We start from the raw sequence: 12,024 nt of genomic DNA on the forward strand, positions 1-12,024 counted from the left end.
ACAGTTAGAAGCCGCCAGCAGCACTCACCCACGAAAAGCTGGCTGTTGAGCTGCAGGCGGGCGTGCCCGTCAGCTGGGGCAGGTTGGGTCTTGCGAGGGTGCTGACCCACTTGAAGGGACGCTTCTTTAACGTTCCGGTCTGCCTTCACGTGGTGCCACCGATCGTCATTAAAGGCAGTGGGAGACTGCACCGTGACCTCACAGGGCCCATTCCCCACATCAAAGGAAAAGGTTACTTCTGTTGGGGCTGGAAATAAAAATATGAGAGATGCCCGAGTTCCTTCACAGGAGAGAAAGTTTAGTCTTGAGTAGATCTGAAAAAACCACCATGCCCTGCTCCTTATGAAAGAAGACAGGCTAGGGATGCAGACAGATGTCAGTCTGAGTTGGTTGGGGAGGGGTTGGGGTGGAGAATAAACCTGTATGCTGGAGAAAGAAAGGTGAAGCTGATTTTAGTGTACTTCTCCCCAGAGTTTACTTGTTCATCCTGCTAAGCCCTAAGCAATAGAGATATTTACCTACAGAAACAAAACTAATATTTTATCTGACTTTATACATAGAAGTGATTTTATTTAAAAAGGTGGTTTAAACCTTTATGTAGTTTTAAAAGCACTAGGTGAATTTCAGATAGCAAGACATTAAGTTTTGTCTACATATATACAAACAATGTATTTAGTCAATTAAATCACATAATGTTGTGATTTAGTAAGAAGTTATTTGACCAGTTTGGTTTAATACCCTTTTTGCACATAGAATTAAGACAACAAGGAACTGTACAGACTGTTGTATGTTGCAGGAATCACTGTTTCACTTTCCACTTAGTATTTAAGAAAAAATATAACTGACAAAGGAAGCATGTCAGTGTATTAGGAGTTAGGTTACCAGCAAGGTTAATGTTAATTACTGAGTACCCCAGTGGCTTTGTGCAGGGCGGACAACTCACCTCGCAGCTCTAGCCTGATGAAGTCTGTGATTCCCAGGTTCTCTAAAAACACCCCTGAAGAGGCTGTGGTCTTAAAAAAGAAAGACACATCAGCACTAAGCTCTCCTCGGAACGTGGGGAAATGAAGGTATGAGGTCTCAGTATTGAAGGAAGCTGAATTCCAAAATGAATCTATTTACAAAAAGAAAAAAAAAAAGACAATGGCAATAGCAGTAAAATATAAGTAACAATTGCCTTTAATATTTCTAGCATTTTTACTGTTTGATGCATTATTTATCCATTCAAAGCATTATTTATCCATACAAGCCTTCTTGTGGGAGTTCTTCTGAACATGTGGCCATGAGATGAATGTCTAAATAGTGATTCTTTTGAGGATTAAGAATACGGACATGGCTGCAAGTGAGTGGATGGATAATCACTTTGATAAAGGCCTGCGGGTGGTGGGGGGAGTTGTTCTCTTTTTTTAACTAAATTATCATAGAGTAAAATTGACTTTTTAGGGTTTTAGAGTTATATAAAGTTTACAGACTTTTAGTTATATGAATTTTAACATATGCATGGATTTGTGTAACCATCATCAAAATCAGAATAAAGAACAGCTCCATCACCCCTAAAAAACTCTCTCTTGCTATTTCTTTATAGTCACACCCTCTACCCATCCCTCAGCCTGGCAGTCATGAACTAGTCTCTGTATTACAGTTTTACCTTTCCCAAATAACATATAAATGGAGTCAAGCAGTATGCAATAACATAAAGCCTTTGAGATTCATTTGAGATGTTGCATGTCAACATTTATCCTTTTTTTTACTGCTCTGTAGTATGGCAACCCACTCCAGTATTCTTGCCTAGAGAATCCCAGGGACGGAGGAACCTGGTGGGCCGCCCTCTATGGGGTAGCATAGAGTCGGACTGAAGCGACTTAGCAGCAAGAGTAGCAGCGGTATTCCACCAGGTGAATGTGCCATAGTTTATTTATCCATATTTAAGAACACTAAAGTTGTTTCCAAATTTGGTCAATTACAAATAGAATTGCTCTAAAAATTTGTGTGGCACAGTGGTAAAAATCTGCCTGCCAATGCAGGAGACATAGGTTTGATTCCTGGGTCAGGAAGATCCCTTGGAGTAGGAAATGTCAGCCCACTCCAGTATTCTTGCCTGGAAAATTCCATGGACAGAAGAGCCTGGTGGAGGGCTATATAGTCCATGGAGTTGCAAAGAGGCAGACATGACTGGGCGACTGAGCACAACCACAAGAACAAACATTTGTGAAAGGTTTTTGTGTGAGGATATGTTTTCATTTCTCTAGGGTAAATTCCCAGGAGCGTAATTCCTGGTTCATATGGCAAGTATATGTTTATAAGATACTGCCAAACAGTTTTCCAGAGTGATCATACCATTTTTAATTCCCATAATCAGTGTGTAACAGATATAATTGTTTTACATCTTTACCAGCATTTTACATTGTTAGCATACATTTTTTTTTATCTTAGCAATTCAAATTGATATAAAGTAGTATTTCATTGTGGTTTTAATTTTCCTTCCCTAATAGATAATGATGTTGGGCATCTTCTCATGTGCTTATTTGCCACTTTATGTCCTCTTTGGTGAAGAGTGTGTTCAGCTTGGGGAGAACTGACATCTTTCTTATGTTGGTCTTCCAATCCATGAACACAGTATATCTCTTCCTTTATTCAGATTGTTTGATTCTTCAGTATTTAGTCATTTATTTGGTTTACAGATTTTATACATATTTTTGTTAAACATATACCTGAGTATTATATGTTCTTTGGAGATACTGAAAATAATATTCTCTTATAGATTTTGGTTAGCATATATAACTGATCTGTCTGTTGTTGACATTGCATCTTGAGATCTTGTTGAGCTCACTTATAAGACCTAGTAAGGTTTTTATTTCTGTTTTGGGTAGTACATTCCTTGAGATTTTCTAGGTAGGCAATCATATATGTAGGCTTCCCTGGTGGCTCAGTGGCAAAGAATCTGCCTGTAATGCAGAAGATGTGGGTTCAGTCATTGAGACAGGAAGATCCCCTAGAGAAGGAAATGGCAACCTACTCCAGTATGCTTGTCTGGAACATTCCATAGACAGAGGAAACTGGCAGGCTACAGTTCATGATGGAATCACAGAAGAGTTGGATACAACTTAGTGACTAAATAACCAACCAACCAACCAGTCAAGTGTGCATATGCAAATAGAGTTTTCTTTCTTGCTTTCCAGTCTTTATGAACTTATTTTCTTTCTTACATTATTGTCCTGGTTAAGACAATGATAAATATTGTTGAATAAAAGTGGTGAGATTGGATATCCTAACCTTGTTCCCATCCTGAGGGGAAAAGCATTCAGTTTAATTACCAATAATTATGATACTTTTGTAATATACACTGTCTTATTAGGCTGAAGAATTTTCTTTTATACCTATTTTGCTAAGAATTTCATTATAAATGCTATTATGATATAAATTATAATTTTTAATTTGTTATTTTAGTAATTTAAATTATAATGTTCATATTAATTGATACAGAAAAAGCATCTGGCATGATTTTTCTTCCTTTAACCATGTTAACATGGTAGATTACATTGATCAACTTCCAAATACTGAATCAGCCTTGCAGCCTGGATAAACTGCAGTTGGCGGTGGTGCATTTAAAAATACATATATCCCAGGGTTATTTGTTAATATTTTGTCAATATTTTTTGCATCTGTGTTAGTAATAACATTGTTAGTACATATATATATATATATATTTTTTTTTACTGTCTTTGTCTAGTTTCAATATCAGAACAACATTCTGCTTTAAATGTTGCAAGGAATTTCCTCTTCTACTTTCTGAAAGAGATTTTATAGATATGGTATTATTTCTCGGGTAGAATTCATCAGTGAATCAAGCTTGGTCTGGATTTTTTTGAAAGTTTCAATTACAAATTCAGTCCCATTAATACTATTAGGTTCATTCCAGTTGTCTCATTCATCTTAAGTGAGTTTTGGTTGTTAGTGGTTTTCAAAGAACTGGTCCACTTCATCTGTATAATAAATTTAATACTTGTACAGTTGTTTGTAGTGTACTTTTTTATACTCTTGATGTCAGTGGTGTCTGCAGTGTTATCCCAACACTCAATTTCCATACTGGTAATTTTTATCATTTTGGGGATAGTTTTGTTAGAGGCTTAACTATTTCATTAGTATTTTAAAACAGTATAAAAAGAATCGCTTTCAATTTTTATAGATCAATATATATTCTGCTTTTAATTTAATTGATTTCTATTCTTGTCTTATCTTTCTTGCCTTTTTATTCTTTCTGCTTGTTTTAGGTTTAAGGTTTATTTTCTCTTCTATTTCTAGTTTCTTTTGGTGAAAGCTTACCTTATTGAACTGAGATCTTTTTTATTTCGTAATATAAGTACTTATTGCTACAAACATCCCTCTGACCACTGCTATCACAAAATTTAATATTACAAATTTTGATAGTCTGTATTTTAATTTTCATTCAGTTCAAAATATATTATCAGATCTATTGAGACCTTGTCCTTGACTTGGGTATTATTTAAGGATCTGAAGTTTAATTTCTAAGTGTTTGGAGATTTTCTTGTTTTTTTAATGATTTCTAATTTAATTTGATTGTATTAGTGAATGCATTTTATATGTTTTAACTTATTTAATATTTGCTAAGGTTTGTTTTATGACACAGAATATGCTGTGTCTGGGTTAAAGATTCATGTGCATTTGAAAAGAATGTGTATTCTAATGTTGGTAGAGTATTCTATAAATGTCAGTTGGATTCTGGTGTCATTCAGGTCTTCCATACCCTTACTAACTTTCCCTCTATTAGTCCCATATATTAATGAGAAAGGAGTATTAGACTCTAATTATAATTATGCATTTTTCTATCTCTCCTTTCCATCCTGTCAAATTTTGCTGTGTGTATTTTGAAGCTCAGTTATTTGCACACATATTTAAGATTTTTAGGTCTCCTAGTTCTTTTTTATATCTATTAATTTACTTTGCTTTCAAGTAAAAATTTTAATATAGAAACTCCAGTGTTTGTGTAGTATATCTTTTGCCATCATTTTCTTTTATTATGTCATTATATTTGAATTGAACTTCTTATAGACAGTATACAGGTAAGTCTTAAGAGTGTCTTTTATGAGTTTATTTAGACCACTTATATTAAATACAAATTTTGATATGTTAGTTCTTCATTTCATTATTTTTTCCTATTTGTCCTAATTTTCATTCTTTGTTTCCCCCTTTCGGCCTTCTTTTGGATTATTTGAATACTATTCAGTATTCTATTTGTATTTGCCTGTAGCAAATTCTTAACTGATTCTTTTAGGGATTAAAATATATATACTTACTTTCTCAGTCTGCTTAAAATCTATATTTTAACCACTTTAAGTGATTTGTAAAAACCTTGGAAACAATTTTGACCCTTATCTACTCCTGTTCATGTTGTTGCTACTTGTATTACATCTGCATAAAATAAAAGCCCTGTGAGATAGAGTTGTGCTTTCAGTCCTCAGATACATTTTAAATCACTGAATAGGAAAATAACCTATTAAATTACCCAGGTATTTACCATTTCTTATGCTGATTGTTTTATCCCTGAAGTTCCAAATTTCCTTCTGATACCATTTCCATTCTAAGAACCTCCCTTTAGAAATTCTTTTAAAGGATGCTTTCTGGTGATGAATGCTTTTAGTTTTCTTTCATTGGAGATATTTAAAACTTTTACTGTCATTCCTAAAGGATATTTTTGCTGAACACAGAATTCTTAACTGAAAATACTTTCAAAATAGAAATATTTTTCCATTTCCTCTGGCCTCCATATTTCTGATGAGAAACTTACTGTCATTTGAATTGGTGTTTTCCTATAGGCAACACATTATTATTCTCTCTGGCTGCTTTCAAAAAATTCTTCTCATTGTCTTTAGTCTTCATCAGTTTGCTTACAATATGTCTAGATGTGAATTTCTTTCAGTTTGTCCTGTTTCAGATTCATTCAACTTCCCAGTTTCTCTTTTGCCAAACTTGGAGAGTTTTCAGCCATTATATTTTCAAATGTTTTTTCAGGACCAACACTTTTCCTCTCTTCTTCTGGAAATTCACTTGCATGAATATTATATATATTTTTTTATTATTAACCCACAGGTCCCTGAGACCCTATCCATTTTTTTCAGTCTTTTTTTCTTTATTTTGCTTAGATTGGATAATTTCTATTTATCTATCTTCAAGGCCCTGGCTGTTTCATCTCAAATTTTCTACTTAGCCCATCCAGTGCATCTTTTTAGTTCCATTGCTATACTTCTTAGTTCTAAAGTTTCCTTTTAACTCTCCTTTATATAGCTTATTTCTTTGTTGAAACATTCTCTTTTTCTATTTGTTTCAAAAGCATTTATTATTATTCCTTACAGTTTTTGTGTAACAGTTGTTTTAAAGTCTTTATCAGTTAATTTTAACCTCTGTGTTATTGGTTATCTATTGATTACATTTTCTTACGCAAACTTCGATTTTTCCGGTTCTTTGTATGTTAAGTAATTTTGGATTATTTTCTAGATATTAACAATATTATGTTAACAAACTGGGAGCTTTGTTTAAATTCAAGGAGTATGTTGATATTTTTATTTTTCAGGCCTGGTTATGATCTGCCCACACATTTCAACCTTCGCTCTGTGGTCCATGGCGCCTATGGCAGTCTAGTTTTCAGTTTTTGCAGTACTTTTCAGATCTGCCTCACCTTTGCACCACACAGTGGCCAGTCTGAGTCCTGGGTGATAGCTTCTTCACTCATTCTCAATCCTTGGTCTATAATTAGGACCAGTCTGAGGCATGTGTAGCTTGGAGGTAAACCCAGGACTTCATAAACAAGTTATAACATCACTTTCTTGAACTCTTTCCTCTCTATGCTCTTCCAATACTTTCCAGTTCCCTGGGGCTCTCTCTTCATGCACACAGCCAGAAAACTAGGGCTCTATTTAGCCTGTTTTATTGTGCTTTCCTATTTACTTCTGTTCCTGTACCTAAATCCATTGCCAAGTGATGGGTGAACAGAGAAAGAAAACAAAAGTAACGTGAGTCTGCCATTGTTTGGGAGTCAGGGCTGCCCTGTCCAGAGCAGAAAATTCCTTTTTCAGAGCTCTGGCTCTTGCATGCTCTTGAGGCAGTTTCTGCCACTGTTGCCATGGGGTTGCCTGGGAACTGGAACCTCAGAAAACAGAGATAAGGGGGAGAGGGCTGAGATTCCTGTATTCACTGACTGAAGCTCCTTGTCCCCTCCTCCAATCAGGACTAGAGGACTTCTCCTGGAACTCTCTCCATTTGTGATCCCATGGCTAAGAGATATTGGAGGAAAGTGCATGGTGAATTCTGCTTTCTGTTCCCTACTACTGTTTGCTTTTCAGAGTCTTGAGATAATTGCTTCATGAATCCCATCTGTGCAGTATTTAAAGCCATGAGATGATGGGAAAAGACCACCAGTGGAGAATAGACAGGAAAGAGGGCAGAGAATAGAGCCTTGGGGAACCCCAACATTATCCCACTGGCAAGATGAAGAAATGTTAGGGAGAGAAGGGGAGAAAAAACAGAATTTTGTAGTATGCTGGCCACCAAGTAAAGAAAGTGACTTAAAGAAGAGGGAATCATGGGAGAATTCCAAAGTGGCTGACAGGTCAATTCAGATATTAATCAGAGAATAAGAACTGGACTTAGCAATGTCGAGTTCTCATTGGTGACCTCAGTTTCCGAGGAGTGATGAAGGACAATATCTGTCTTATATTCAAGGGAGACTAGAAGTAGGGAAATTAAAGATAGAACTCTTATTTTATTTCAGTTATTTAGGGGCAGTGAAAGATATGAAAGAAATTAAGTTGCAGTTGGAGGGGTAAGTGGAATTAAGAGCATCAAGTCTTCTAGTGTAAATATTCAGAACTATCAAAAGGCATTAATGCATAGATAGGAATCAGAGATCAAATTGTCAACATCTGCTGGATCATCGAAAAAGCAAGAGAGTTCCAGAAAAACATCTCTTTCTGCTTTATTGGCTATGCCAAAGCCTTTGACTGTGTAGATCACAATAAACTGTGGAAAATTCTGAAAGAGGTGGGAATACCGGACCACCTGACCTGCCTCTTGAGAAACCTATATGCAGGTCAGGAAGCAACAGTTCCAACTGGACATGGAACAACAGACTGGTTCCAAATAAGAAAAGGAGTACATCAAGGCTGTATATTGCCACCCTACTTATTTAACTTCTGTGCAGAGTACATCATGAGAAATGCTGGGCTGGAGGAAGCACAAGCTGGAATCAAGATTGCCAGGAGAAATATCAATAACCTCATATATGCAGATGACATCACCCTTATGGCAGAAAGTGAAAAAGAACTAAAGAGCCTCTTGATGAAAGTGAAAGAGGAGAGTGAAAAAAATGGTTTAAAGTTCAACATTCAGAAAACTAAGATTATGGCATCTGGTCCCATCCCTTCATGGGAAATAGATGGGGAAACAGTGTCAGACTTTATTTTTCTGGGCTCCAAAATCACTGCAGCTGGTGACTGCAGCCATGAAATTAAAAGACGCTTGTTCCTTGGAAGGAAAGTTATGACCAACTTAGATAGCATATTAAAAAGCAGAGACATTACTTTGCCAACAAGGGTCCATCTAGTCAAGGCTATGGTTTTTCCTGCGGTCATGTATGGATGTGAGAGTTGGATTATAAAGAAAGCTGAGTGCCAAAGAATTGATGCTTTTGAACTGTGGTGTTGGAGAAGACTCTTCAGAGTCCTCTGGACTGCAAGGAGATCCTACCAGTCTGGCCTAAAGGAGAACAGTCCTGGGTGTTCACTGGAAGGACTGATGCTGAAGCTGAAGTGCCAATACTTTGGCTACCTGATGCGAAGAGCTGACTCATTGGAAAAGACCCTGATGCTGGGAAAGATTGAGGGCAGAAGGAGAAGGGGACGACAGAGGATGAGATGGTTGGATGGCATCACCGACTCAATGGACATGAGTTTGGGTGAACTCCAGGAGTTGGTGATGGACAGGGAGGCCTGGCGTGCTTTGGGCACAAAGAGTTGGACACGACTGAGCGACTGGACTGAACTGATACTTGATGGATTCTGTCCTCTCATTTTCTCATTATTTTACCAATTTCAGGCATCTCAGCCTTCAGCAAAATGTCTTATACTTAGTAGGTACATATTAGATGCTTGCTGAACAAGTTACATGGTATTTCAAATAATTCCATGAATGTTTCAGCAGAATATGATGTAAATGCTATATGTGTGCCTGTGTACTAAGTCACTTCAGTCATGTCTGACTCTGCAACCCTATGGACTTTAGGCTGCCAGCCTCCTCTGCCCATGGGATTAAAATTCTCCAGGCAAGAGTACTGGAGTGGGTTGTCATACCCTTTTCCAGGGGATCTTTCCAACCCAAGGATCGAACCCATGTCTCCTGCATTGGTAGGTGAGATTTTTTACCGCTAGTGCCACGTGGGAAGCCCAAAATGCATAATCCAGAGGTAGTATTTTTTCAATTATATTAGCAATATACACTTATTTTATAGGTTAATACATTCCTAATGAAGTACAGATTATCAGGATAGACAGTGATTCTATGAACCCAGGCAGCTAGATTTCTCATAAAACACTGAAATACATTAGCAGGGATCAAGGCAGTTCCTCTTGCCACTACTTACTGTCCCCCGAGCAGAGCAGAGGACCCAGTGAATAAGCCGCTTCAGAATGTGGTTGCCCTGTGTCTCTCATCACAACCTGAGTAACCGGCAGGTGCTTCTTATGGGAAAGGACTACTGTGTCGCTGGTCCTAGAAAACAAACACAACCACCTTAACATTATTCTCAATAATGTACAGAAAAGTAAAAGCATTTTATTGCAGTTCAAGGGATATTAAGCTAAATTTGTAAACATGTAACAGTAGGGAAATCAAACAGCTCACCTGAACACTTACAAACATACTAATGAGGTCTTCTGACGACCAGAGACCTTTGCTCATCTACAGGACCATAGGGAAGAAAGCAGGCAGGTCCAAAATTGTGGTCATAGGAACAGACATAAAATTACATTTCAATGCAATTAAGCAGCTTATTGCTGTTTGCAATTCAGCCGTGTGTCATACTGGAATGTAAAATTTACAGAGGCAAGAGTAGTCTGCCTTGATTTAAAAAAAAAAAAAAGCAAAAGACAAAAACCAAAACCATCTGACTGACAAGAAATAGGTTTTCAATTTTTGGACCTTTTTTTTTTCACTAAAAGTTTCAGAAATTGCTACTGTGGCTATGAGGCACTTCCTTATTTGTTAAAGTCTTGAATTTAAAAATAAAATTAAAACGAAATACTGATTCAAAACCATGATGAAGATATGATACAAAGTATTCTTAAAATTAATAAATGGGCTAATGCATGGGAAAGTGCTTTGCCAATGATTTTCACCATCCATTCATTCAACAAACACTTATTACACATCCTCTATTAGTCATGCCCTGTGTGTTGGGGAAGTGAACAGAAAACCCATTGTCAATGTCCCCCAGAAACCTAGTGGATGTTATAAATAACAGAAATAACAATAATATCATCATGTAAGTGACTATTTGGGGACATATTAAAATCTGTGGTTCAGTACAATTTAACGACTGGAACAAAAGCCAGAGGACCTTGTTGGTAAGCTGTTTGTACTGCCAATGTCCTCTCTGAACAAAGTAGAAAGGTTTCTGTAAGCTGTTCCTATTATTCATTGTATATTTCAATTACATATGTACTTCTAATTTATGGACAAATACTGGTTTGTCTATTGTTCTGTGTAGAACCTAGCAAGTTTTCATTGTTAACAATTACAAAATCATCAGTCACTAATATATATACATATACATATATATAGTAACTGTTCCAAATTATATATGTATTTATATAAGTTGAAGCATTATCAAAAATAGTGCAGGTCACCTCACAGCTTTGCTGCAAAAAAAAAAAAAAATCTTCTTAACTTAATAGTTAATCATTCCAGTGCTGTTAGGCATCAAAATATTCTTGTAAGTTGGAAAACTAAAAATTATTAAGATTGATGTGTTATTTAAAAATTTGAGCACAGCCACTGGCAGTGCATGGGGTAAGATATGAAAAATAGGAACTAAACACCCTAAAATTGAAGAAACAAATGTTAAAAATCAAATTGCTTCAAAAAATCAGACTGAATTAAGCCACATGGTTTAATCTGGGGAAATCCCTGCGACTGCTGCCGAGAGAAGCACACAAGCTTCATCTAAACACAAAACACCTGACTTTGTTGGGATCGCAAGCTAGAAGGTGCCACTGAATCACAGGGCGATCAGTATGGAAAGTTATTTTGTTATAAACACAGGACTAGCACACCAAATTAATTCCTGGTATTAAATATCAGTAAGTATTACAAATAAGTATTTTAATTCCCATGACTGCTATTTTGGCAGGTATCTTAGAGGAAAAATGTAAGTGTATTAGTTCTTTATTGAGAAACTTTGAATTTTAAGGAAACTTTTAAAAGCTATGCTAATATAGGAAAAAGGTACACTATAGTTCTGTTTTTAACACTAACAATGCATTCACAAACTTAAAAAATCTTTAAAAAATCATAATGCAAATAGTGTGTATTAAGGTAGATAATATCATAAAGTACCTCCCTGAATCTGAGAAAATGTTAAACAATTCTTACTTCAAAATCCTTTATTAGTATAGATCATTCCCAATTGCCCATGCTTTATGCAAAATACTGTAACTCATGATCAACAGCTCGTGCTCACGCTCAGTCTCACAGTTGTGCTCAACTCTGCAACGCTATGGTCACCAGACTCATTCAAAACTGCCTAATTTATGATTATATCTCACTTTTCTTGCTTTTCAATTTTTCCAAAAATTTGTAAAGATTGCATTTCTAGGCACAAAAATTTCTCACAACAGTTTTAAACATTTGTAAGAGAATTCCCAAACTCACTTTTTTTCAGAGAGTGTATTGCTTTAGAAATTCTTACTGTTTGCTGTTTGTCGTTAGATATTTTTGAGGTATAATAGAGCTTTA

At 36.2% G+C, this 12,024-nt stretch overlaps 1 protein-coding gene across 1 annotated transcript in view; it reads right to left on the reverse strand.

Moving 5' to 3' along the window:
* LOC138432626 (contactin-associated protein-like 3) overlaps positions 1 to 12,024 on the reverse strand; it is a 246,906-nt gene that overhangs the window by 37,470 nt on the left and 197,412 nt on the right. Inside the window, exons 15-17 of the mRNA XM_069574064.1 lie at positions 9,653 to 9,780; positions 944 to 1,114; positions 29 to 247 (exon numbers count right to left, since the gene is read on the reverse strand). Of these exons, the coding sequence (XP_069430165.1) occupies positions 29 to 247; positions 944 to 1,114; positions 9,653 to 9,780 (518 nt within the window). The remainder of the gene's footprint in view (positions 1 to 28; positions 248 to 943; positions 1,115 to 9,652; positions 9,781 to 12,024) is intronic.

The sequence above is a fragment of the Ovis canadensis genome, chromosome 2 (assembly GCF_042477335.2).
Source record: "Ovis canadensis isolate MfBH-ARS-UI-01 breed Bighorn chromosome 2, ARS-UI_OviCan_v2, whole genome shotgun sequence".
Classification (NCBI taxonomy): domain Eukaryota; kingdom Metazoa; phylum Chordata; class Mammalia; order Artiodactyla; family Bovidae; genus Ovis; species Ovis canadensis.